At 44.3% G+C, this 26,561-nt stretch overlaps 1 protein-coding gene across 4 annotated transcripts; it reads left to right on the plus strand.

The window, feature by feature from the left end:
* The first annotated feature begins 637 nt into the window (after positions 1–637).
* Positions 638–25,195, plus strand: spg11 (SPG11 vesicle trafficking associated, spatacsin). 4 transcript variants are annotated; one of them, XM_051380784.1, is made up of 40 exons: positions 638–966; positions 1,489–1,676; positions 2,503–2,730; positions 3,876–4,098; positions 5,230–5,367; positions 5,909–6,288; positions 8,090–8,235; positions 8,325–8,433; positions 8,778–8,933; positions 9,123–9,298; positions 9,399–9,575; positions 10,287–10,358; positions 10,473–10,600; positions 10,870–11,054; positions 11,142–11,340; positions 11,698–11,901; positions 12,008–12,114; positions 12,202–12,347; positions 13,389–13,553; positions 13,691–13,757; positions 14,225–14,387; positions 14,473–14,681; positions 14,865–14,973; positions 15,568–15,727; positions 16,015–16,293; positions 17,945–18,178; positions 18,532–18,639; positions 18,994–19,159; positions 19,391–19,605; positions 19,740–20,478; positions 21,043–21,188; positions 21,318–21,522; positions 22,507–22,644; positions 23,034–23,167; positions 23,269–23,388; positions 23,589–23,757; positions 23,841–23,917; positions 24,000–24,155; positions 24,616–24,767; positions 24,843–25,195. In XM_051380784.1, exons 1-40 carry the CDS (start codon positions 770–772, stop codon positions 25,015–25,017), a joined length of 7,245 nt encoding a protein of 2,414 aa, XP_051236744.1. In that variant the 5' UTR covers positions 638–769; the 3' UTR covers positions 25,018–25,195. The 4 variants fall into 4 exon arrangements, with proteins under 4 accessions (XP_051236744.1, XP_051236745.1, XP_051236746.1 ...); XM_051380785.1 differs by having other exon boundaries at positions 22,510–22,644; XM_051380786.1 differs by having other exon boundaries at positions 17,978–18,178.
* Positions 25,196–26,561: the final 1,366 nt, after the last annotated feature.

Consider the following 26,561-nt stretch of genomic DNA (forward strand, 5'->3'; position numbering starts at 1 on the left):
TGGAAGAAATTTTGTTGTTTCTTGTATTTATTTGACTGGTTGTATTAATAAGTTAACTAAGTATACTTTTGGCTGTATACACAAAGAAAACTCAATAAATATTAAACATATTTATTAAACTTGGAAAGAGACATTAACATTATAAAATGCCAAAATTTATAAAGATAAGATTTCATTTATTGATCCCAAACTGGGGAAATTCACTTGTTTATTTAGTTTAGATTTAATCTGCAACAAAATACACATTAAATAAAAAATAAGATGTAATATAAATATAAAAGATATGATAATAATATATAATAATGATTAATATAATAATGAGAAACTCTCGAGATAATTAGTTAATATTTTAAAATAATAAACTTTCTCAGTATTTTGACTCTTAAAATGATTATTTTGAGATATTAAGTTAATTTAATTTAATTTTTTTTCTCATTATAACGACTTACAGAATATGTTCTAGGTCACATTGGTAGAAATAAGCTTCCATATGTCCAATATCTATAGTTTTGTTGTTGGATTTACTTAAATAAAAACTGATTATATATTTTATAACCTTTAAATAAGATCTGATCCAATATCGTCTTTCGATTAAGTCTCCTGTTGTGCTCTTCCTCTATTGGTCGGATTTGGTCAGCTGACCGGGGCAGACGGGGCACGTGACTACCCGGACCCAGCTGCTGTTGACAGGTTCGGCTCGTTTCGGTTCTGAAATGTCTCCTGATAATCGATAAGCTGAGCCGGTAATCGATACATTGAACGCGCGGAGATGCTGGAGGACGGCTCCACGGAGGTGTCTGTGATCCCGGAGAACCAGCACTGTGGAGAGGTAGCGGACATCCACAAAGCGGAGCTCGCTCCCGGGGGCTCCCTGCTCGGATGTCTGGGGGTCCGGGGGCGGCTGGTGGTGTGGGACCCGGCCGACAGAGAGGCTCCTCCGGCCGCAGTGGACGGGAGCTACACGGAGTGAGTTCCAGTGTTTACCTGTGGAAGCCCACTTCCGCCTGTATAGTGACAAATAAAGGTCCTTTAAGTTACTGTAATGACAAAATAATGACAAAGTATCTTGATAACAAGTTATTATCCCTCAGTCTTTTATCTACGGAAGCCTATTTCTGCCAATATGAGTTATTATAATGTGAAACTTTATCAAAATAATGTGAAACTTGCGAAGTTGTAGTCTTTATTTACATCTATGGAAACACATTTCTGCCAATATGATGGAAAAAAAGGTTCTGTAAGTTATTATAATGAGAAACTAAGTCAGGAGTGCATAAAAGTTATTAAATTGTTAAAATACAAAAATGTGAAATTATTGTTATTTGAATGATTATCTTATTGTTATTGACCACGAGAAGCAGGTAATTATTGGTTATTTATATATAAATAAATCTATTTCATGCATCACTGGTTTAAAAAATGTCCATCAGATATTGTACAAACTGCAGTTTACAGTCGGAGTTAATAAAAATGTTGTTCTCTCTCCAGTTTCTGTTGGGAGGAAGTGGCGGTTCACGGTCGCAGCGTCAGCAGCTTTAGACTGCTGGCTGTCGGAGGTCAGTGCGACCTGAAGCTGCTGGAGGCTGAAGCAGAACGATCCGCCGCCATTTCTCTGCTGCAAGTCTGCGAATGTCCTGCAGACCGTCTGCTGCAGACCGTCAGAGACCAGGACCACGGTGAGTACCAGGACCACGGTCCCACCATCAGACTCTAGTGCACGCAGAGGTCAGGTCAAAATAATGAGAAACTTTATCAAAGTAATGATTTAGTATCTTCATACCAAGTTATTATTCCTCAGTCTTTCTATGGAAGCATATTTCTGCCAAAATGATGGAAAAAAGAATCCTGTAAGTTCTTAAAACTAACTTACTAACTTATTATTTTAACACCAGGAGGGAAAAACTACAAGTTATGAACTTTTTGACTGTGAAATAATTGTTATTGAAATTAGTGTCTTATTGGTATCAGCCACAAGAAAGCAGGTAATTATTGGTAATTGGCTCCAAAAAAATCCATATCATGCATCACTAGTCAGGTCAGATGCTCCAGTGCAGAGGTCAGATGCTCCAGTGCAGAGGTCAGATGCCCCAGTGCAGAGGTCAGATGCCCCAGTGCAGAGGTCAGATGCTGCAGTGCAGAGGTCAGATGCTGCAGTGCAGAGGTCAGATGCTCCAGTGAAGGCAGAGGTCAGATGCTGCAGTGCAGAGGTCAGATGCCCCAGTGCAGAGGTCAGATGCCCCAGTACAGAGGTCAGATGCCCCAGTACAGAGGTCAGATGCTGCAGTGCAGAGGTCAGATGCTCCAGTGCAGAGGTCAGATGCCCCGGTGCAGAGGTCAGATGCTGCAGTGCATAGGTCAGATGCTACAGTGCAGAGGTCAGGTGCTGCAGTGCAGGCAGAGGTCAGGTGCTGCAGTAAGACAGTGAAACATTAGTGATGCTTTACAATCACGTGTATATTATAAATGTATTTATAATATTGCTGATTGTGTCTTTATGTTCAGGTGTGCGTGAGCTGCAGTCGGTGCGCGTGTTGTCGTTTGCCGCCGGCCGCTGCTGCGTGCTGCTGAACTGTGATTGGCTGCTGCAGCTGCAGTGGCGGCAGACGGAGGAGGAGCTGCAGACGTTGTCCTGCTGCAACATCCAGCTGACTGACAGCAACAGACACACTGCCGTCAACCACTGTGTCTGCAGAGGGACGCTGTTCATCCTCAGCTCCACGGGACTCATATGTATCCTCAACCTACAGCTGCAGAGGTCACTACACTAATACACAGAACGACTGTTACTGCTGCTGCCTCTACTACTCACACTGCTAATTATTATTAATAATAACTGACTGACTCAAACTAAGATAAGCTATATTAAAGGACCTGTGTGTAGGAATTGGTGGCCACGAAATACACAAAAGGTCCTATCTAGAGTCAGTGTTTGGTTTGTCCGTTCAGGGCTACTGTAGAAACATGGCGGTTCAACATGGCGGACTCTGCCAGAAGAGGACCCGCTCCCTCTGTAGATATAAACAACTCATTCTAAGGTATCAAAAACACAATGATTCTTATTTTCATCCGATTATTCACTAATGAAAACACACCAATGAATATTATATTATACTTCTGAGAATAGATCCTCCTCAATGTTTCACTCTGCAGCTTTAAACTACACTAACATAAAGAAACTAATCTAAATGTAATGAAACTTAAGTGAAAGAGCTAATGAACAAAACTAAATAAAGCTGAAATATTCTAGTTAAACTAAAGTTCAAGTAAACTGCAGCAGGTTTAAGTTAACTAAACAATGTTAAATTACTTGTCATTGTACGATAAACTAAACTAGTCTTGAGAATATACATTTAATTACATTAAATTAATTTAAACTAAATGAAGATAATTTACACAGAACTAGAAATTGAGCTAATTAAACTAAACTAGCCACGATTGAACTAATCTAAAGTAAACAAAACAAATCTTAATTAAATTATTTGGAGTAAAACAGAGATAATAATTATTTAACTAATTTAAATTAACCTGATAAAACTGAACAAATAAACTAATTGTTAATTACAAGAAATGAAGCAGAACTAAGTAAAACTAAATGTAGTTAAATTAAACTTTAGCTTAACTAAATTAAACTAGCTGTGATGAAACTACGCTTAACTAAACAAATCAAACCAAACCTAACTAAACCAACTAAATATAGTATTTTAACTCGATAAGCCAAAGCTAATCTAAGCTAGCCAAATAAAATTAAATAAACTAAGTAGAAGCAGAACTAACCTTCCTCTTCCTGAGCTTTTAGTCACAGCTCACAGTCTTCCTCAGTGGGTGGAGGAAGACCGTGAGCTGATCTGGATCTCTTCTTTAACTGTGACCTCCAGCTGTGTACAGTATCTCTGATGGCAGTCTGCAGGCCAGCGTCGACCTCCCGGCTTACCTGAGCTCCCACCTGGCGGACGATGACCTCATCTCTCTTTCCTCCTCCTCCTCCCTCTCCTCCTCTTCCTCCTTCTGCCTCCTCCAGGTGTCAGCTGATCTCAGTACAGCCGTAGCGGTCACTCAGTCTCAGACCGCCGTCGCCGTCGATCTCAACCACTACTTCAGGTACAGTCATTCTCCTGCTTTAGTTCCGGCTTTTATTGTCCGAATTTCTTCTAATTTGGCACAAACGTCGTCTTGGATAGGACGATGAACTGATTCGATTTTGGTGGTCAAAGGTCAAAGTTCAAGGTCAGTGTGACCTCATGTCTGTCCCACTATTATAAACACGATATCTCTGTTAAAATTTGGCACAAATACACGTTTTTTAAAAATTTTTTTTATCAGAACTCAAATTGAAATTTCGCACAGATGTTTGATGGGATACAACGATGAAGTGACCAAAAGATCAAAGGTCAACTTCACTGTGACATCATAACGTCCTTCAAAAACACTTTTTCCTTGTTATTCCAGTCGGTCATTTAGTGGTCATGTTTTTGCGTTTTGACGCAATGTATTTTAACTAACTGCTTCTAGGGAATTGATCGGATCGACTTCAGATTTGGTCAGTCCCATTTAAACACCATGATGGTGAAAAGTTATCAAAATCTTTTCCATTGAAGGGCGTATCCGTGGCGTGGCGTCCAATTTCTATGTTTCGCCATTAAACAGGAAGTTGTTGTAACTTGACTGCACATGTTCCAACCGGCCCCAAATTGTCATGTTTGATAAGAATCTGAACACATCTACATGCCAATATTCACGCATAGCCAGAACGCCACCCACTACCAAGTGGACGGACGCCTCGTATGGCGATCGTGATCTGAATTACATTAAATTTAAACTGCTGATTCCTGCTTCAATTGTTTCAATCAAAAAGTCCTCCTGGCAATCACAGTCTCAACAGCGACAATTAAACACACAAACGCCTCTCGAAATGAGGACATGGCAGTAATTGCGAGGGCAGAGTGAAAGCACATTAAACAGATAACACTGCACACGGGAACAATGTGGCTCCGTCTGCCTGTTGAACAGTTTTGATCCTGATTGCAGAGCGCTGCAGAGACATGGCCCACTGACTGCCAAATGTGTCTGATGTGAATGTTCCCGACTCAGCCAGAGGAAAATTAAACCGACTGAAGGAACACATCAGAGCAGCCCATTAAACACCTAGTTCATCACGCACCGCGCCACAGAGAGGCCGACTGTTTCCAGATAAAACAAAACAAACTTCAGAGTGATATTTCTGTCTTTCAGGATGTATCCGGACCACCTCCTGTGTGCCGCTCCCCCCTCTCGCTCCCCTCTCCAACCCCAGCACCCAAGAGACCAGGACAGCCTGTCCAGCTCCAACTGCTGCCTCGCCGCCCTCGGCTCAACCTTCAGTACCGACCGGTAAACCAGCGACAGCCACACACACTTTACTTTTAGATACAATGACACCCCAGAGATCACCTGTTTACTCCTGGTATTAACCTGCATCTTGAGTGATTGGATCACATGGACAGCTCCACATACAGTGTAACGACCGCTGTGATCAGATCACTCAGACCACTTGCAGAGGTCACATTTGATCACATATCTTTAGTAGAGTAAATACTTATGCGTCCTGGGCCTTGTTGAAGGACCGCCTACTCAACTGTCGTCCCATACAGACACAGAAACGCTGTCTGATTGGGTCTTTAAAAAGGGACCCCTTTAAAAGATCACACAATTTTGAGAGTTATTGAGTGAGGAGAAACTTCATAAACGTTGTAAAACATTATCTGCCACACATTGTTGATTATTTGGGCCTTCTTGTAAATTCTGCAAACTTTACACATGAATTTATTTATGTGAATTTAAAAATCATTGTGTCCGTTTATCATTTTTATTCCTTCAACTTTATCTTCACATTAATCTCGACCTCTGATCTCTCACTTTAACTCCTTTTTAGCTCGTGGGAAGCTCGTCTGGCCTCTATGTACAGCAGAGCCCAGAAGACTACCGCTCCCTCCTCCTCCTCACAGCCTGCTGGGACCTCCTGGTCGTCCTCCCTCCCCCACCTGGAGTCCCACCTGGCTCCATCCTCGGCCCACAGCAGAGTGCCTCGCGGCGGGGCGACTGTCACTTTCTCCACCCCCGAGTCGTCCGCTCCATCTCTGCTCACCGTGTCCGAGTTCTCCGCCCAGCTGACCTTCGTCTCCCCCGGCAACAAACAGACCACAGTGGCCTTATGGGAGTTTGAGTCTGGGAGCGTGAGCTACCACCAGGCGGAGGGCGAGGCGGCGCCGGTTCAGCGCTGTGGAGAGAGACAGCACCGACTGCTGCTGAAGAGTGAGACACACAGTTCTGTTATTACGAAAGAGATTAATAATAATTAAAGCTGCTCACAGTGAAGTTTGGTGCCGATTTGAGAACGTGCACAGAAGTTAGGGTTAACTTTATGGATTCCTTTTTCACGCCATTGAACAAAACGTTGAGATTTTGAACCTTTCATCATGATCTTCTTTAGAGTGTGCTGACCAGATTTAGGTTTGATCCTATTTATTCTATTTATTATTTGTGTTAAAACAGAATGCCTGGAAATGGCAGAAATGGCTCCAGAATTGGACATTAAATTCAAAATGTCCGACTTCCTGTTGGATTTTGGGTATGGCTCCAAGAGGCTTTATTGTTTGCCTGGACTCGATACATGGGTCTACCAATTGTTGTGCGTGTACGTGAAATGTGCTGTCGGAGCTGCTTAGTTGAAATGTGGTAGTTACAAAAACGGCTGTTCCATGGCAGAACGTCGCTTTTGGATGAAAAGCTTTTAAAATCTTTTCAAGTTGAACGTATTTGATGTATTTGATGTATTTGATGTATTTGATGTGTTTGATGTGTTTGATGTCTCCAGCCAGCTCAATTCTCCAGGTATAATTTGTTATAATTCCTGGAAATTGGCACATTAAATTTAAAATGGCCGACTTCCTGTTGGCTCCAAGAGGCTGGACATGATATAGTACCGATTTTCATACATCTGGGTGAAACATGCCGCTGGAGCTGGTCTTTAGGGGGCGCTGTCGAGCCATTTCGCCACGCCCATGCGGTTGTTAGCTAGCTAGGTACACCTGAATGCTAATGTTCTATCGTTAGTTAGCTAGCTCCTTCTGAGAGACAATGTCAGCAGAAAGCTAGCTCCTCACTCCTCGGGCTCTTTGGTGAAACTGGTGATTTGATTTGCGTCCTCAGATCTCAGCAGTGAAGTTTGGAGTAAACTGTTCTCATAACAGTCGGGACAAAAATACAAAACTGAATAAATAAACAACAACATAAAAATATAAGGCTGCAATTATCTGCTTGTTCAGTTTTCTGTGGAAAATGTGTCGGCTGCGTTCGAAAGAAAACTAAAAGCCTGCAGAGAATTATTATTATAATATTATTATATTATTATTATTATATTATTGTTATATTATAATATTATTATTATAATATAAATAATATTATAATTATATTATTATTATATTAATATTATTATTATTATTATTATATTATTACATTATTATTATTATATAATATTATTATTATTATTATTATTATTATTATTATTATTATTATATATTATTATTATTATAATATTATTATTATTATTTTTATATTATTATTATTATTATATTATTATTATTATTATTATTATTATTATTATATTATTATTATATTATTATTATTATTATTATTATTATTATTATTATAATATTATATTATTATATTATTATTATATATTATTATTATATGATTATTATTATAGAGAGACAGGAGGAAAAACACAGCCACTATATTCACATGTTTGTCTCTCTTTCTCTCCCTCTGTCTGTCTGTCTGTCTGTCTGTCTCTCTCTCCCACTATCTGTCTGACTCTCCCTCTGTCTGTCTGTCTGTCTCTCTCTCTGTCTGTCTGTCTGTCTCTCCCTCTGTCTCTCTCTCTCTCTCTATCTGTCTGTCCCTCCCTCTGTCTGTCTGTCTGTCTTGTCTGTCTGTCTGTCTGTCTGTCTGTCTCTCCCTCTCTCTGTCTCCCTCTCCCACTATCTGTCTGTCTGTCTGTCTCTCCCTCTCTCTGTCTCTCCCTCTGTCTGTCCCTCCCTCTGTCTGTCTGCAGGCTCCGGTGTGTTCCAGGTCCTGTTCTCGGTGTCCCAGCAGGACTTGCTCAGCAGGTTGATGTTGTTCGGCAGCGCAGCGACAGTAGACGCAGTCTGTCACCTGAACAGCTGGGGGCGCTGCTCCATCCCCATCCACGCCCTGCAGGTAGAGGCTCACCTGGACCGGCAGCGGAGACTGAACCGGACTCACTGGTACACCTGGGTGACCCGTACATGCTGTGGTTTGTTTTGCAGGCCGGACTGAAGAACCGACAACTGGACACGGTCGACTTCTACCTGAAGAGTAAAGAAAACATCCTGAACCCTGCAGACGAGCAGCCGGCCGCCTCCACGCTGACAGACAGTACGAACTGCTCATAACAGACAGCTGACCCTTCATAAGCCCCGCCCCTTTTTGTTCTGTGCTCCAGTAACAGTTGAGTTAGCCTCAGTCAGCCTCCTGCTTTCCTGTACTGTTCCAACTGTTATTGGACCACAGAACAAAAAGGGGCGTGGCTTCAGAAGGGTTAATTATGTAACCCTTTAAACAGCAGAGAATTTAAATTTTAAATAGTTTCAATCATTACAGTGTCATACATGTTGTTGTATATTAAGCTGTGTGTGTGTATTGTTGTGCTACCAGCGGTGTGTCTCACCTGTGTGTGTGTGTGTGTGTGTGTGTGTGTGTGTGTGTGTGTGTGTGTGCAGGTGTCCAGCAGTTGTGTCCTGCGTTGGACCTGCTGTGTTCGGCCGTCAGAGATTCAAACAGTGAAGCTCAGAGCCGACAGTTCTCTGAACAGCTGCTCCACATCACCCTGAGCTTCGTCAGCACGCAGATCCGATCAGTGCTGACCAACACACAACGTAAGACAACACACACACACACACACACACACACACACACACACACACACACACACACACACACACACACACACACCGTAACTCTAGCACACAGCACTATTGGCTACAGCGACAGGTCGCTCCCTAACTGCCTGCTCTTATACGTAACTCAGCTTTCTTTTTCATCGGGCTCTACTGTTGTCTCTGCAGACGAGGACGCAGGTGTGCGGAGCTGCGTCGACGTTCTCGACCGGTATGTCACCGAACTGAGGAGCTACATGAAGAGGTTCCCCTGGCCTGCAGGGGGCGACACCTCCAGCACCAGTTCTGCTGATTCTGCTCAGGAGGAGGTGCAGAGAGACGAGTGGGAGCAGCTGCAGACAGAGGTGACATTTCCTGCTTTGTGTTTCTGTCTTTCTATTTAGGAACAAAGTGTACATTAGTGTGTGTGTGTGTGTGTGTGTGTGTGTGTGTGTGGCGCTGCAGGAAGTGGTCCGTCAGTCCATCCTGACCAATCAGATCCCCAGAGCTCAAGCCGTCCTGCGGAGGCGGGGCCGTCCGGAGCAGCGTCTGTCGGCTCTGAGGATGGAGGGTCTGCGTCAGGTCTTCACCTGCCTGCAGCACCGAGACCTGCAGACCGCCAACACTCTCCTCACCAACATGGTCAGAGCATGTTAGCATAGCAACATTCAACACTTTGATTTCGGTATTTATGTTCTGTGTTCAGTACAGAGTCATTACAATGTGCACATATTGCCTTACAGGAATCTGAACATTGGATGAAGCCAGGTTCAAAATTCTTGTTTCATTTTGTTGACGTATTAGAGTCAAAGGTTTTTACAGAGGGGATGTTAGATATCTCTTTTTATTACTCCATAAATCAGAAAATACTAATACAAATCAGGCTGTGAATGATATATGAACAAACCTCTCTGTAAAACCTTCATAATACAGAGAGGAATAAAGGTGGAAGGTTTGGTGTCTGTAGAAGCTGCTCAAAGGGAGATTTCTGTCTCTGAGTTTGAGAAAAAAACAGCCTTAATCGTAAAACTTGCCACAAAGGAATAGGGTAAATATTTAAACTTACTGATATCACCATGAAACTCCCCCAGTTGATAACTAACTTACATTAAGGCAATTATTTTTTGTATTACAAGTTTCCTTAAATGTTGTGTTTAAATATGCATTATTTGATGCTAATAGACAGTAAGTAGTAAAATAAGTAAAATAAATACATAATTAGTGTATTTTTGGTGTTTTCTTGCCAATAGTCTGAAAGAAGGCATGTTATTGAGGTCAGAATTGGCCCAAGTCTCCAAACTGACCATGTTTTTGCCCGTAGTGTGTCTGCCCTGAACTGTTTTGTGTTTTCAGGGTTTCAGCGTGAAGAAGCAGCTGCACAGTATCTGCCTCTACACCGACGACAAGGACCTCCGGGAGTTTGTGGTGAGTTCACAGTAACGACAGTTCCTCTTTCTACCTGATGTTTTCTACCCGTCAGCAGTCCTGTGTTTTACACCTTTACAAGTGTTTGAGGCCTCTGATTGGTTGATGGGTCAGGTGGAGGAGCTGTCGGGGCGGAGTTATTTCCCAGAGGAGCAGATGCAGAGTGTGGCGTTCATCGGGGAGATGGAGAAGTTGGGGTCGCTGCCCGCGTCACGCTGCACGGCAAATACCACCTCGCAAAGGTAAAGAGACCGCACGCCGTTTTTACTTGCAACCCATTAATATAAACATTATTTCATATACTGAGAACTCAGTTACCATAGCAACACTGCAGCCTTTTATTAAGTGATTTATTGTACTTTCTCCTGTTTGTTCTTTAGCTCCCTCTCTGTTATCTTCCGCCTCGTCTTTATCTCAGATGAATCCCTCTCTCCCTCTGAATCCTCTCTTTATCTCCGAGAAGTCTCAGTCTCTCCGACCCGGCTCACCTCTCTTTGCTCCCTCTTTCCAGGCTGGCTCAGGTGGTCCGTAGGGAGGCAGCCGGAGGTGGTGAGGAGATTCTTCTGGAGGAACTGACAGGACAGAAGACCTTTGTGGAAGACGGGGGTCTCTGGAGGAACCTCCGCCTGGACTGGGTGAGGAACTGGGACCAGAGCTGCCAGACCACCGTCCTCCTGTCCAGACTCCAGCACACAGGTAGACTCACAACAGAAACCGGTTCTTCGGAGACTTGTCTTGGAAGATTTTCCTGCCCTTTAAAAGACGTCTTTGTCCTCTGTTTAGAGTTGAGCTCCTGTGACGCGGCAGTGTTGTGGCGTTACCTCACTGCCCTGCATGACCAGCGCCGGGTGGTGGACTGGATCGACTGGAACAGGGAGACCTCTGGCGCCCCCCGGTGGCCTGAGTTAACCCCAGAGCTGGTCAATAACAACACAGTCTGCAGCACCCACATGAGGGAGGACATCCTGGACCTGCTGGCCAGGTACAGCAGCCAGTTGCACCTAATAAATGTCATCTTTCTGCATATGTACGGTGGCCAAAAGAGGTCAATACACTGCAGTTTAAAGGTCCAGTGTGTAACACTGAGGAGGAGCTTTTGTCAGAAATGTAATATAATATCCATAGGTATGTTTTCATTTGTGTATAATCAGCTGATAATAAGAATCTACAGAGGGAGCAGGTCCTATTCTGGTGGAGTTTTGTGGCCACCGTAGCTTCTGAGCGTGAGATGATGCATCTGCAACTTCACTGCTAGACGTTTTCAACTTCCTGTCTAACATGCTCAGGTTCCTGGTTTACAGATGTCTTGTTTGGCTCATGTTGGTGTTTCTTCCTCCAGGAGAGGTCTCTTCATCCCGGAGGAGCTGGCAGACTTGGAGCAGCTACTGTGGAGGCTGGCTCAGGGTGGAGGGGTGATGGCTTCATCCCCACCCGTCCCTCAGTACCGCTCCTCCCTTGGCCTCGACCTCCACAGCCTCTTCATCACCTTCTGCCTGGACCACAGTCTGCAGTACCTGCTCTACACCTACCTGGAGCACTACAGGTGTGTGCGGATGAGATTATACTTTCTTGCATTGCAGTTTAACAGCTTCTTAATTGATTTGAAATATCAGTCAGGTTAATTAGCTGCTACTGTCCGTCGTCCACAGGTTGACGCCCAGAAACTGTCCCCTCTTGACCAATCAGAGCCTGTCTGAGAGCCAGCCCTGGTTTGAGATGTTGGTGAAGATCCAGGAGATCACCAGAGATCTGTCAGGTACCGGATTTCTACAGAATCAGATCCTACCAGAACGGCCATTTGGTGTTGCGGATTCTGGATTGACTGTTTCCTTGTCTGTTCCAGATCCAGGACTGGTATTCCAGGCCAGTTTAACCAGTGCACAGGTACTGTTACCAGGCAGCCAGGCTTCTCTCAGCAGTCTGCTGTTGGAGGGACACAGTCTGCTGGCCCTGGCTGCCGTCATGTTCGCACCTGGAGGAATCGACCAGGTACAAAAGTTTTTCAAAGTTTTATTTGGACCATTAGCTCCATGCTACTAACTAACTCGCCGTTTACAAATCAGCCCATCTACCAACACCACGAAGCAACCAACACCAGACCCACATTTGACTTTGGACTCTGTGTTGGACTCTGTGTTGGACTCTGTGTTGGACTCTGTGTTGTGGACTCTGTGTTGGACTCTGTGTTGTGGTGGGTGTTGGTCGTTTGTAGCCGTTAGCAGACTCCATTTATAAACTAATGTTAGCCAGTGTTGCCCACTGTTGGCACTCGGGAGCATAAAGGTCACAACCTTTGACCCTCATCCTACATAGAGACACATAGAGATCAGTCCACAGGCAGCAGAGGGACAAAGCTACACTACAACCTGTTCACACACTGATTCACACACACTGAATAAAACAGAAAAATAATACGTAAAATGCTTCAGAATCTTAAATATGGATTTGAAATGAAGAAAAGTAGCCCTCAGGCTGAGTCCAATAATATTATGCATAGCACACACAACAGGCATAAACCAAGTCTAACGATTGTTCCACAGAATTTACTTTGATGAAATGTCTTTAACTAAGATGGCAGCTCACTGAGTCTTTTTTTAAAGATGAAAAGGAAGAAAACCTTCTAGCAGCCTCACACACTGTACATCTCAAACTTTCTGTCTCTGTCATGCATTAATTCTCACTCTTTCAGTGGGCTAGAGCAGCTCTCACTGTTCAAAAGAAATGTGCTCCCAGTAATGTGCTGTTTGCCTACATTTACAATTAAGTGTAGCAGAGTGCAAATGGGGTAGAAACCTGAATAAATAAACAGCACCAGGGCTCCCTGAATGGTTTGAGTGTGAAAATGTTGTGAATTATATGTTCAGTCACCAGATCTTGGTCTATATAACGGTAGTGGATGGAAAATCTGTGTATCCCTCGTTCTTTTTATATCAAATATAGAATTCAGAATCTCCGCTCAAAACTGGTGGTTCCAATAATGGTTCAAGAACCAGGGCTGATTTGGTGGCTAACACTGCTTCCTGTGTGCAGGTGTTGGTTCAGGGTGAAAGGTTGGGCAGATCAGAGAAGACGGTCGACCCCCAGCTCCTGAAGATGGCGCTGGCTCCCTACCCCAAACTGAAGGCTGCCCTGTTCCCCACCGGGCCGCGAGGAAACGGCCCGTCCTCAGACATCTCCGTCTACCACCTCCTGCAGGTACGCTCCCACCTGTCGCCTCATTAGGTTATTAAACTTACAGGATCCAGTCACACACGTCAGTAGTTCTTGTTACAGTAGATTGTTGTTGTTATAGTAAATTTGAAATCACATTATTAAGTTGGTGTGTTTTCCAGTCGCTGCATCCTCTGGACCCATCCAGGCTGTTCGGCTGGCAGGCTGCAAACACCCTCAACTCCACCGGTAAGCTCTGAAAACCAGCATTAAGGCCACTGCAAGGTTGTGACCCCTGACCCTATCAAGGAAACACGCTTCAGCCCAGATAAAGCACCTTCTTTTTTAGCCATGCTTGCAGCGATTGGAAGGATTGCCATTACTTTTTTGGGTCAGATATTCATGAATTTATAAATACTGGTGATCCTCTGATTTTCATAGTCAAAATTAAATATGTCCAATACTTTGGTTTATGACCAAATACCTACAAAAATAATGAAATGCCTATCAGTTTATCACTTATTTTATTGATATAAGAGAAAGCTTCCAAACAAGAGCAGCAAGCGTTTGTCCAATCAGGTGCTGCCAGAGAGAGTTTGTGCGGTAGTTGGAGGGTGTAGCTTTTTGTGGCTACAAGTGTCCAATGCTGGATTAAGAGCACAAAAGCTCAAAGTGTACAGGCTGGTTAACGTGCATTCATCTTATTTATTCCACAGAAACGTCAGAGCTGCCTCATTTCTCCAGCCCTCACCTGGTCAACAGGTTCGCTCTGGTGGAGAACCTGGACTTCCTGTACTACCTCCGTCATGGCCGACCATCCTTTGCGTACGCCACCTTCCTCGTCCAGCAGCTGAGCGGCTGCAGCGACGTCACGCTACTGTGAGTGCTTAACTATAGCCATGCAGCCCAGGAAAGTCTAATCGATTAATGGAAATGATGAATTAATAATGTGTGTGTGTTGTAGGCTGCAGCAGGCCCTGCAGCAGGTGTACAGGTTGGCCCTGCAGTGTTTCAGCCTGCCGTCTGTGGCGTCAGCGAGCGTCTGTTTCTGTGAGCTGCTGGGAGGCTGCAGCCTGAAACTGAGGGTCGACATCAGAGCCATGAACACCATCCTACAGCACTGGAACCAACACAACACACACACTGCTCCGACACAGCATCTACACACTCTGGGTAAACACAACACACACACACACACACACACTGCAGCACAACACCTACACACTCTGGGTAAACACAACACACACACACACACACTGCAGCACAACACCTACACACTCTGAAAAAACAACACACACACACTGCAGCACAACACCTACACACTCTGGGTAAACACACTAATTTGTCTGTTTTCAGTGTCTAAAGGTGTAAAGCTGGCGGAGGCGGAGCCTGGAGCAGCGGAGGAACTGATTGGCTACCTGGAAGCTGCAGTGACAGACAGCCTGGAGCAGAAGGGCATCAGCAGGTAAGACCGCTCTGTTCACCAGACTCCATAAACAGAAACAGTAATTTTACCTTGCAGATCATCATAACATCGTAACTTCATTGAAAGTCGACAGAAACAAAATAAAACTCACCAAAACCGTCTTTGTTAGTCTTTCCAACAACCACCGACTCTGGTTTGGTAGGAAAAAAAGAAAAACTACAGTTAGATTAGAAAATGTTTGTGAAGCGGTTTGCAGTGACTGCAGTGTAAACTAGTGTTAATCCTTGGGGACAAATGCACCTTTACAAGCTAGCTTCATGTAAAATCCTAATTTGTAAAGTAAATAGTAACTGCATATAGTGCATTAAATAGTGTTAATTAGTTTCAGTGTCAAAAACTCTTTTATATATATTTTATTATTCAGTCAGTCAGGTTGGACATTTTAAACTTTTGACGCTTTCTGATTTGTTTAGGAGCTTAATGATTACAGTATCTAAAGGAGTAAGAGTTGTTTCTGCTGTCCAAAAACCAAAGTGGTAAAATAGAAAAACATATATGTTAATTAGAAACTGCACAAAGAAGGTTATACATGTTTATTGTGTGTGTGTGTGTGTGTGTGTGTGTGTGTGTCAGGTCGTCCTACGAGGCGGCTCAGGAGTGGGCGTTGCCTGTTCAGTTCTGTCAGCTCCACAGTCTGAAGCTCAGCTCTGTTTACCCCGCCCACTGCGCCGATGACGGACAGTTCATCCATTTCCTGTTGTTCGTCCAGCTGCACAACTTCCCGCCCCAACAGGTGAACACACACCTCCACAGACGTCCTCACATTTTAGCTCTTTGCCTAACAGCACCACCATGTGGTCAGATTGTGTCACTGCAGTCTGTCGCTGATGTTCGTGTGCTGCCTAGCTGGCGGTTTTAGATCATAGTGATCCAGAACTGCAACGTCACACTTGACCCTTGACCCTAACCCTATTTCACTCCAGGATCCTGAGTTAAACTAAATGCTTTGTTACATACTGTAGGAGTTATTCAAACCTAGTATTCAACCTCCCTTCTGACCATATTTGGTTCTTCCTCCAGGTGAGGTCATTGGCAGCTCAGTTTGGTCCCGCCCTGCAGGCCCACCTGAGTCTGGCCTTTCAGGACCTGCAGGTGTTCAGTCAGAGGAGGAGCTGTGGTGGTGAGGAGCAGTCAGGGTCTCCGAGCACAGAGGAGGCCCCTGGCAGCACGCAGCACCACAAGGAGCTGTTCCATGTCCTCCTGCAGAGCCAGGAGGAGCCGGCGCCCTGCAGGTACCTGCTGCAGGAAGCGCTGGTGCAACACTGCCCAACGCTGGCTGTAATGGCTGCCTGTCAACAGGTAACAAAACACACCTGCTACTATCAAAGGGTCTATGTGTAAGAAAACTGTAGCTAACAGCGCCACCAGTGGTCGTTCAGTGAACTGTAACTAACAGCGCCACCAGTGGTCGTTCATTAAACTGTTGCTAACAGCGCCACCAGTGGTCGTTCAGTGAACTGCAGTCACCGTCCTGTTTACTGTAAAATAACTGACAATCATATTTAGAATAACGTTTCTATCTGCAATGTTCCTATATTTTATTTGGACCGTTAGCTCCATGCTAATAACTAGCTCGCTGTTTACAGATCATCTTTGTTCCGCTACATCATTTCTTGTTGGCTAAAATCACACCGTTAACATAACCACACAAATAGTATTTTGCTAGCAATAATGTTAGTGAGCAAGTAAGTTAGTCTAACATGCTGAATAATGTTAACCTGCAAACAGCCAGATCAGCCGCTGGAGACTGGATGAAGCTAGCTGACAGGATTTTGTTACATTACTGAAACTAGAAATTTTTCCACATTAGCAAGCAAGCTAACGTTATCCAGCTAAAAGCACAATCAGACAATATGTTCCATTAGCTTAGCATTAATGTTCGCTTTAACTTTGGACTCTGTGTTGTGGACTCTGTGTTGTGGACTCTGTGTTGTGGCCTCTGTGTTGTGGACTCTGTGTTGGACTCTGTGTTGTGGACTCTGTGTTGGACTCTGTGTTGGACTCTGTGTTCTGGACTCTGTGTTGTGGACTCTGTGTTGGACTCTGTGTTGTGGACTCTGTGTTGTGGACTCTGTGTTGGACTCTGTGTTGTGGACTCTGTGTTGGACTCTGTGTTGGACTCTGTGTTGTGGACTCTGTGTTGGACACTGTGTTGGACTCTGTGTTGTGGACTCTGTGTTGTAGACTTTGTGTTGTGGACTCTGTGTTGGACTCTGTGTTGTGGACTCTGTGTTGTGGACTCTGTGTTGTGGACTCTGTGTTGGACTCTGTGTTGTGGACTCTGTGTTGTGGACTCTGTGTTGTGGACTCTGTGTTGGACTCTGTGTTGTCCACTGTTGGCACTCAGGAGCATAAAGGTCACAACCTTTGACCCTCATCCTACATAGAGACACATAGAGATCAGTCCACAGACAGCAGAGGAACAAAGCTCCACTACAACCTGTTCACAATAGTTTAAAATAAAAATATAAGATACAAATATACAATTAAAAATATGTGAAATATACTGTATTTCAAATGAAAGGAGCTGTACAGTGTATCGAATTTAGAGTGAAATGAGCCTGTAATGTTATGTATTACTGAGACAAACTGTGAGTTTGAGAAGGATTTGAGGCAAACAGTGCCGCTGCATTTAAAGATGTAAGTAAAAATACCTCCAGGTCATATCTGCATCTAATAAGCAACAACAAAAAGTGAGTCAACATCCAGTCCGAATCCTGATGAAGGAGAATTCTTCATGAATTTACTCAGCAGGTAACCAGAACTGTTCACCACGGCAAAGTCTAACTAGACGAACGAAAACACTTTTAAATCACTACAGCAGAATAAAACTGTGCCTCACAGTAGAGATAATAAACTTTATATTCTGTGGCAATACTGTGGATTGTTTCTATGTGTCAACGATCGTCAATACAGTGAAACTAGATCAAATATTTGTTTTTATCTAAAGACTTGCGTCACTGTGTGTGACCCTGATCGACAGGAGGCGGAGCTGCTGCCGTGCCTGTGTGTGTGGGTGTTGACCTCCGTAGACGATGTCACAGCTGGGGAAGCCACCTCCCATCTGGTTGAAGCTGCCCAGCACCACGAGTGGACCCTCCATGATCTGTCAATCATTTGGAGGACGCTGCTGGGGCGGGGCCACGTCAGGCCCCTCCTGCGAGGCTTCGATCTCTTCCAGAGGGTAAAAAACATGAAAAATTAGATGTTACTTGATCAGAGATTTGAACTTGTCCGCTGGAGCTTTTACAGTCACTAGAAGCACATTCATGCCATTTGTAAAAGTTTTTTTACAATTTGCTCGGGGAGGGAGCTAACCGAATTCAGGGATTTAGTTACACTTTAATACTTCTCCCAGTAGTCATTACGTCTCTTAATTTGGGAAAAGTCTTTTAATATGTAACATATTGAATTGAAGGAGGACGTTTACAGCTAATGCTATACTACTAGAATAAGTTCAAGTTAAAACAAAACTTTGCTTCACTGACTTAAGAGAAACGATAACACAGGTATTTTTCTGTTTGGTTTGTCTCTCAGGACTCTCCTCTGGTGTTGGTGCTGAGGATGTTTGAGTTGTGTTGTGACTACAGGAACTTCTCTGAGGCCAAAGCAAAGCTGTTGGACTTCCAGAGGACACTCATCACTGTAAGGAAACACGCATTAATTAGCATTTTCTTTTGCTGATGTTCTGAACTTTGGGTTGCAATTTGTGCTTCATTTTGATGGATGGAAACCTGGAAACAGTGACTTCCAGTTCAGTAAAAAATGTAAGTAAAGAAATATGGTTGTTGTACATTTTATCCTACTCCACTGCTTTTGAGCCAGATGTTAAGCTATTCTGTAAGAGTTTAATGCAGCAGACTGTTTGACCCTAAACAGCCGTGTTAAAGACCTCATGAATCATCCAGGACAGGAAGGACTCACCCAGGAACAGGGAAAACATGAAAGGCCTCCCCTCCTTCAGCTGTGAAGTTCATCTCTTTTATCTCTTCCTCCCAGCTGAGAAACGGAGGCCCGGCACCCACCGGCGGACTCCCCCTGCAGTGGGTGGAGAGCCAGGCCTCCGTGCTGCTCCTCACTATGCTGCAGCGCTGCTCCTCCCAGTACGACCTCCACCGGCTGCTGCAGCTCCTCGCAGACGTCGACAAACTCCTCAAATCCAACGGTGAGATCAGAGAGTCGCCCACCAATCTCAAAACATGTCAGAATAAGCTCAGGGTTGATTACCATCTTGTCACAAAGCAGCTGCTGTCGTCCTCTCAAAAAGATGTTTTTTCTGACCTCTGACCTGTCTGTAGACTTCACTCTAAAGCACCTATTTTAAAAAAAACCCTCCCTGCTCTGTTGATGTGTGTACACAGGTGAATTTTGTGTGAAATTTGTCATTCTTGTGCAGGTCTGGACTTCAGGAAGCTGAGTCAGCTCAGTCAGTTGCTGCAGGGGTCGGAGGTCAGTCTGTCTCCCAGGCTGCTGCAGTGCAGTTCTCCCACTGACCAGCAGGAGGAGTTCCAGGCTGCAGTGGATGCTCTGCAGGCCAGGGGGTGCTACAGCCAGGCCCGGCAGGTCGCTCAGCTGGCCGGCCTGTCCATCCACCGCCTGCTGCTCAGCCAGGTCTGAACCACCACACAGCACACACCGAGATTTATATTTCACATTATATAATTTTTTATTTGAAAGATATTATTCTATATTTTTCATTAAATATCCAATATTGTTTAAGAGTGGTATTTCTTTCTTCTATGTAGCTTCTCCAGGATGTAAACTCCAAGAAGTCCAAGCGTCAGTGGGGACGTTTGGAGACACGAGTCGGTTTCTGGAGGAAATGTCACGAGCAGCTGAAAGCTGACAGCACTGATCCAGAATCTGCTTCCCAGTTCTTCCTGTCGCAGGCTGAAACTGAGGCCACAGACTCCTCCGGGGCCACGGAGGCTCAGAGCGAGCTGCTGGACGTCCAGGAACGCTGCCTGCTGCTTTGCCTCGCCGCTCACTGGCTCGCCATGCTCAACCCGGCTCCAGTGGACCGATTGGAGACCCTGGAGAAGAAGTTGTGGGTCAGCCGGGTCCGAAGGTGTGTCCTCACCGTCGCCATGGAGAAGGAGAGTGTTTTCAACCTGCCGCCGCCGGCCGTCACGCCTGACATGAACTCATACGAAGTGCTCATGAAGGAGTTCTCATTCTCCAACATATCGGGCCTGAACACAGAGAGGTGTCTCAGTCTGGAGGGACTGCCGGGTCCAGCTGAGGAGCAGGAGGACATTGATTCAGCGTTGAGTCCAGAGGAGAGGCGCATTCTGGCTACACTGATTGGTCAGTTATTAGATGACAGCAGTATCCATGAAGCCAGCCGGGTCTGCCGTTATTTCTCCCTGTATCACCCAGACATGTGGGTGGTGCTGCGCTGCCGAGGTCTGGCCTCTGGAGAGCTGAACCCTGAATCGCAAGAAGAGGCATCAGAAGCTCTGCCAGGGAAGAGCATAACCAGCTGTAAGCTCTGATCTTCAGTTCATATATAAATATACTTTACACATCTTTTATCACAATATTCTTCAGAGTAATCATTTAAACTCTTTCTACGTCCAAAGTGTTTCCAATGTCTGCAAATACGCTTCTATTTTAAACGTACAATAAAACAAAAGAAAAAGTCTGATGAGGTGGTTAAGCAGCGTGGGATCATGGGAGTTGTTGTCTTCACCACCATTGCCGTCATTGCAGTCAGCTTCTCCCGGTTAGGATTCCTTCAGTGTTCATGGTTCAGGAGTTTTCTACTGGGAGCCCAATTATCCACAACTCAATTAAACTCTGCTAGCTTCTCTGATATCTTAAGAGCCAGCATCTCAATATTTTACTAAATACTTCAGAATTATAACCACAATGTAAAACAGTTTAAAAAAGTTTACAGAGGAGAGAACAAATATTACACAAATTAAAAGAAAAAGACGACCTTGAGGAACCTTTGTGGTAACCGAGGCTTTATGTGACCTCTGCTGATTAAATACCAACAAAGTTAATCAGTTTGAAATGCTGCCTTCCCCTTTCTGCCTCTTCCAGCTCCCTCTCTCGGCAGCCTGTCATCTTTCGTGATGCTGCCACTCCCCGACGACGAGGTCGCTGTCCAGCTACAGAAACTAGTAGATCAGTGTCGCCATGGCAACAACTACTGCAAACAAGTCCTCAGCCTCTACCAGCTATCCAAGGTACCACCAGTCCACCCAACACTGCGCCTACATGAGAAATACGTGTCCTGTATAAACTATTTAAAGGATCCACATGAGACCTTTCAAACAGGATAAACTATCTTTAACGCGTTGTGTTTTGTGTCCAAGGAGCTGCAGTGTTCCTTCAGTCAGGTCTACGGGGAGGAACCTCGCTCGGTGCTGGAGAAGCTGCTGCTGTCGGACCAGCCGGAGCGCTTCAGGAAGGCTCAGGCCTTCATCAAAGCTCAGGGTCTGTCTGCAGACTCTGTGGCCGAGCTGGTCTCCTCTGCTCTGGTCCAGTCGCTGCTGGCCTCCACTCAGGAGCTGCAGCCTGGTGAGATCACGGGTTATCTAAATATTCTGGTTTCTACAGAGCTCAGACTTGGAGTGATACAAGTGAAATGTCTTAACTTTCTGTAGAAACAATTAAGATATTTTGGCTTCCTCTTGAGGTGGACACCATGGAAGCAATAATCTTTATTTGATGCAGCACTTGGTTGAAATGGTAGAAGGTTAACAGCAGTAGTAGTAATAAAATAGTAAAAATGTTGGTTTCTTCAAGCCTCTCCTGTGAAATCTGAGTTTTTTGGGGTTGTTTAGTCAATAAAATGTCAGAAAATAGTTAAAAAAAATATGCCCATCACATGTTTCTAAGAGCCCAAGGTGTCGACATATTGATTTTGTCCATCCAGCAATCCCAAGATATTGTAGAGTCTTTTTCATTTGTAGCCTATTCAGGAACTGGCAACTAGAATAGGCTGTAAATACTGCGGTGTGTGGCAGTGGTCTATGCTGTATACTTGTTAATGTAAAACAAACATGAAATAATAAATAAAAAGTACATTTACAATGATATAAAACACATCCCCTTAAAGGAAAGTACCTCGACATTGTACTCGAGTAAAAGTACTTTCTACTCTCTCTTAATACACTAACAATCTCGGTAATGATGAATTATAAGAAAAAAATAAAGTTTACGGACAAGAGAACAAAAACTAGTCAAGTCGAAAAAAGCATAGGCCCTAAAAGTGAACCCTGAGGAACTCCTGCTAACCATAGGTTGACCAGAGGAGGCTTTATGAGAGACATATGACCTCTGCTAATCTAAAGGTGCAGTGTGTAACATTAAAAATATTCATAGGTATGTTTTCATTAGTGTATAATCACCTGAAAATAGGAATAGTTGTGTTTTTGTTACCTTACAATGAGACGTTTTTATCTACAGAGGCAGTAGTTAGCTGCTAGCATCAGTTTTAATAATCAGCTCTGAAAGCAGGCGGCCAATAAGAGCATGTGTTTGTGTGTGTGTGCAACCCAGCAGAGAGGCAGGTGTTCAGGGCGTCGGAGGGCCGGGACTCGCTGGTGCAGCTGATCAAACTGTGTGACGATCCGAACCTGGTGGGAGTCAAACTGCTGGAAAACCTCAACGCTGTTCCACTGCGAGACCTGAGCTGCAGTAAGACACCAACACACATAAACACACAGAATCTATCAGCATGTTTTAAGAGTAGAGTGTGAAGTGTTTAAAGAGGCATTAGAAGATGTCCACACTTTGTTTTAGCTGCCATTTTACTGTTCACTTTAATAAGGTATTTAAAGCTTCTCTATGTAACTGTCATTAAACTGTAGTTAACAGCGCCACCAGTGGTCGTTCAGTTAACTGCACTCAGCGTCCTGTTGCTCGTACACAGTCTGTAGGGATCCGGACAACCCCACCTTAGCTTTATTTAGCACCTTTCAGCTAATTGTTTTGGATTCGGTCTCAGCAACAGTTACCAGCTGCACACTATCTGCTATCAATCACTATATAAAAATATAAAGTCCTTTCTTCTCCCTCTCCTGTAGTCGTCGAGTTGCTGATCGTGGCTCACGACTGTTTCAGTCTCACCTGTAACATGGAGGGGATTGTCCGCGTGCTCCAAGCCGCCCGTCACCTCAGCCACACCTACCTCGCCCCGGGAGAGCACTACAGCCTGCTGGTAAGCCCCGCCCATCGACCCACAGACTCTCACTGCTCTGAAAAGTATATAAATCCACCGGAAGATTTCTAATAGGCTTTTCTTCCTTCTTGTGCGAGCAGGTACGTCTGCTGACGGGTATCGGCAGGTACAATGAGATGACGTACGTCTTTGACCTGCTGCATCAGAACCACCGCTTTGAGATGCTGCTGAGGAAGAAAGTGGACACGGACAGAAGACAGGTGAATCTGAACATTCAGAGTCAATTACATTTCGCTTCTCCAGGCTATAGCTCACTAATGCTAACTAGTAAAGTCATCAGTCCCTTTGAAATCAGTCTTTCCATCGCCACATTTTAGCCTAACTTTGGAGCGTTATTTAGCCTCGTTGGTGACAAATTCTTTATCTCGATCTTAATCCTGGTGGTTCCCTGTGGTTGCAGAGCTCCAGTCTGAAGACAGCTCTGCTGGATTACATAAAGCGCTGCCTCCCTGCGGACAGCGAGAAGCACAACATGGTGGCGTTGTGTTTCAGCATGAGGAGGGAGATCGGAGAAAACCACGAGATGGCCGCCAGAACACAGCTGAAGATCATCGAGTCTCAGGCCTGGGGTGAGCCAAAAAACACACTGAAAACTCAATGTGCCTCTGAATGTGAATGTTGGTTCTGACCTTTTGAACTTATCTCTGAGCAGTTGTCACTCCTGATCTGAAGAGTTCTTTGCTCAAAGTGTTGGGTCTGCTGAAGGACGCCGCAGAGAGCTTCTCCAAGGTACCTGAATGCCTCCGCACGTCGTTCTGCTCCTTCCTTTAATGCCGCGAAAAATATAAATATAGACTCTGTGTGTTTCCAGGACTCGTGTGTCCGTCAGGCAAGTCGCTGTGTTCGGACGGCCAAGCTGGTCGCGCTTCAGCTGCACTTCCTGAACCAGGGATCAGACCTGCGCGTCATTAACCTGCGACCTGCAGAGCTGCTGAACGCCGTCACGTCGCTGCCACGATGCTACCAGGTCTGTTTGGTTGTCCTACACGAAGAATATGGAATTACTTTAGCATGTTAGCAACGGTTAGTCAAGTGTTCACTTAGTTAATAAACAGCAAGCGTAGCCCAAACTGACAATACTCTAACATACAGTATAGTGTGTTAACCCACATACAGTTAGTAACATTATATACCATTATCATTAAATGATTTAGCTTCATTAGCATATTAATGTGGTAATGTTTGGCATGTTAACATGCTAACATGTTAAATGTTAACTCCTGCTAACAAGTTAAACGTTGTTCACCAATGTGTCACATGTTGCACACAACAAATAATAATAATAATAATAAATAATAATAATCAGAAATTAAAGTTGCTAAAGTGCGTGTTAGCATTCCAGATCCAGAACCACAGACCTCCTCAGACCTCTGCAAACCTGTACAGCCCTGCAGACAGCAGGTCACACCCAGTGCTTTGTCTCTCAGGTGTTCGTGGTGTCGGAGGCGTACAGCTACAGTCCGGACTGGGCCGAGATCCTCTACCAGAAGGTGGTCCTGAAGGGAGACTTTGTGTACCTGGAGGAGCTCAAACGCCACCGTCCGCTGACCTCCAGCCTGTTTGAGGACATTTTCAAAAAGTAAGACGGCTTCAAGCAGCTCATAAATAACCTGAAACCACCTGATCCCGTCTCACCTGTTTGTGTGTGTTTCAGACTGGAGGGTTCTCCCAGCAGCGTCACTCCCAACGTGAAGCGCCTGCTGACGCACTGTGATGATGTGTACAGCCGCTATAGGCTGGCCTACCAGCAGAACCTGTACGATGTCACCAAAACGCTGCTGCAGGACACCAAGACCTCGAGCTACCTGAACGACAGGCTGGCCAGCTGATTGGCCGACTGAGGCCGACAGAACCAACAATACCGCCCGTGTACAATACGTATTTATAACACCGCTTTGTCTTTTCTAACCCGTCTTCTGTGGAGAGTCATTCAAATCTGTAATTAACTTCTCACAAAATAAAAAATCTGTTTCGATTACAAACTTACATTAAAGACTTTAGAAACTGTTTTGTATCAATATCTCGAATGCTGCAGATTTCTCTGTTTTTTTTTTCTTTCTGACGAGCTCTGTGGCTGTTTGTTTCCCTTTGTGCACCGATACTTGCTCAGAAATCACAGGCTTTTTTGTAGTCAGTTGCTGAAGTTTATGTTTTTATTTTTATTAGTTGACTAAAGTGTTTTTTCACAACTAGTTTTAGTTTTAGTGAACTATAACAACCTTGTTGTGTCACAGAGCAGGCCCAACCCTTTATAGGAGATATTTCTACTTAAGATGTAAACTTTGAAGAGCTGAACACTGTCTATTGATAGCCTCGTCCTGCATTAGAGCTCAGGGGACGAAAACACCTAATATGGCAACAAAAAGACGCCTGGTAAGTCTGTATGATAATTAGAAATTGTAAATACACATAATACAAACAGAGGTTTGTATAGAAAGTTCCTGAAAATATCAGGAAAACTAATCTCTGATCAATATTCACAGGAAAATAATCTGCTCAAAGTTCATCCAAATCTCTGGTTTCACACAACCCTCCTGTAGTTGTTGTTATGAAATATCCATAAAATATGTCAGTTTACTAAATGATAGAAAAAGGTTGGGAACCAGTGCAGAGGGGACCGTTGTTGGGAATAAATTCTCTCCTGTTGGATTCAAACTGATGAAAGATGCAGTTCTCTGTTCCTCCACCAGGTGGCAGTCCTTGCTCAGTGTCTGTACTCTGTGATCAGACTGCTGCAGTTGGCTCAGATTGGACATTACAATGAAATCACGATTAAAGTGCTGATTAGCTGCAGAGATATTGAAATGTTTTTTTAGTGAGAACATGTGAGATCTCTCCGGCTGTAGAATCTCTTGTTTTTACTTCATCAGCTTTTTGTGACATTTCCTCTAGCCATTGACAAGATCTTTCAGACACTCTACTCTTACGTTTGCTTTGTGTTCTTGTGGCTGCTAATCGAGCGGGAATTAAACCCCGTCTGTCTCTGGACGGCGTGCACACGACAGTTATGTCTGCAGCCTCCAAATCCTCTCAGGTTTCACAGAGGTTAGAACTTCCTGCTCGTTATGGTGTTGAATTGGCTGTGAATGTTAGACGGTAGATTTCCCCCCCTCCTCTCTCTCTCTCTCTCTCTCTCTCTCTCTCTCTCTCTCTCTGTGACCCGCCTGTTTATCGTCTCTAATGGAGAAGGTCATTAAGAAAACGAGCTCATTATTCAGCTCTAATTAGCAAATGAATCAGCAGTCTATATCATGCTCGGTGGAGCAGAGAAACGTCTTCGCACTACAGAAAACTAAGTTCATATTTACTTGTTTATTTACTGTTTCTACTCCGTGATGATGGGAAACTACATCGTGACCTTTGACCTTCATGA

The sequence above is a fragment of the Dicentrarchus labrax genome, unplaced genomic scaffold, assembly GCF_905237075.1.
Source record: "Dicentrarchus labrax unplaced genomic scaffold, dlabrax2021, whole genome shotgun sequence".
Taxonomy (NCBI): Eukaryota; Metazoa; Chordata; class Actinopteri; family Moronidae; genus Dicentrarchus; species Dicentrarchus labrax.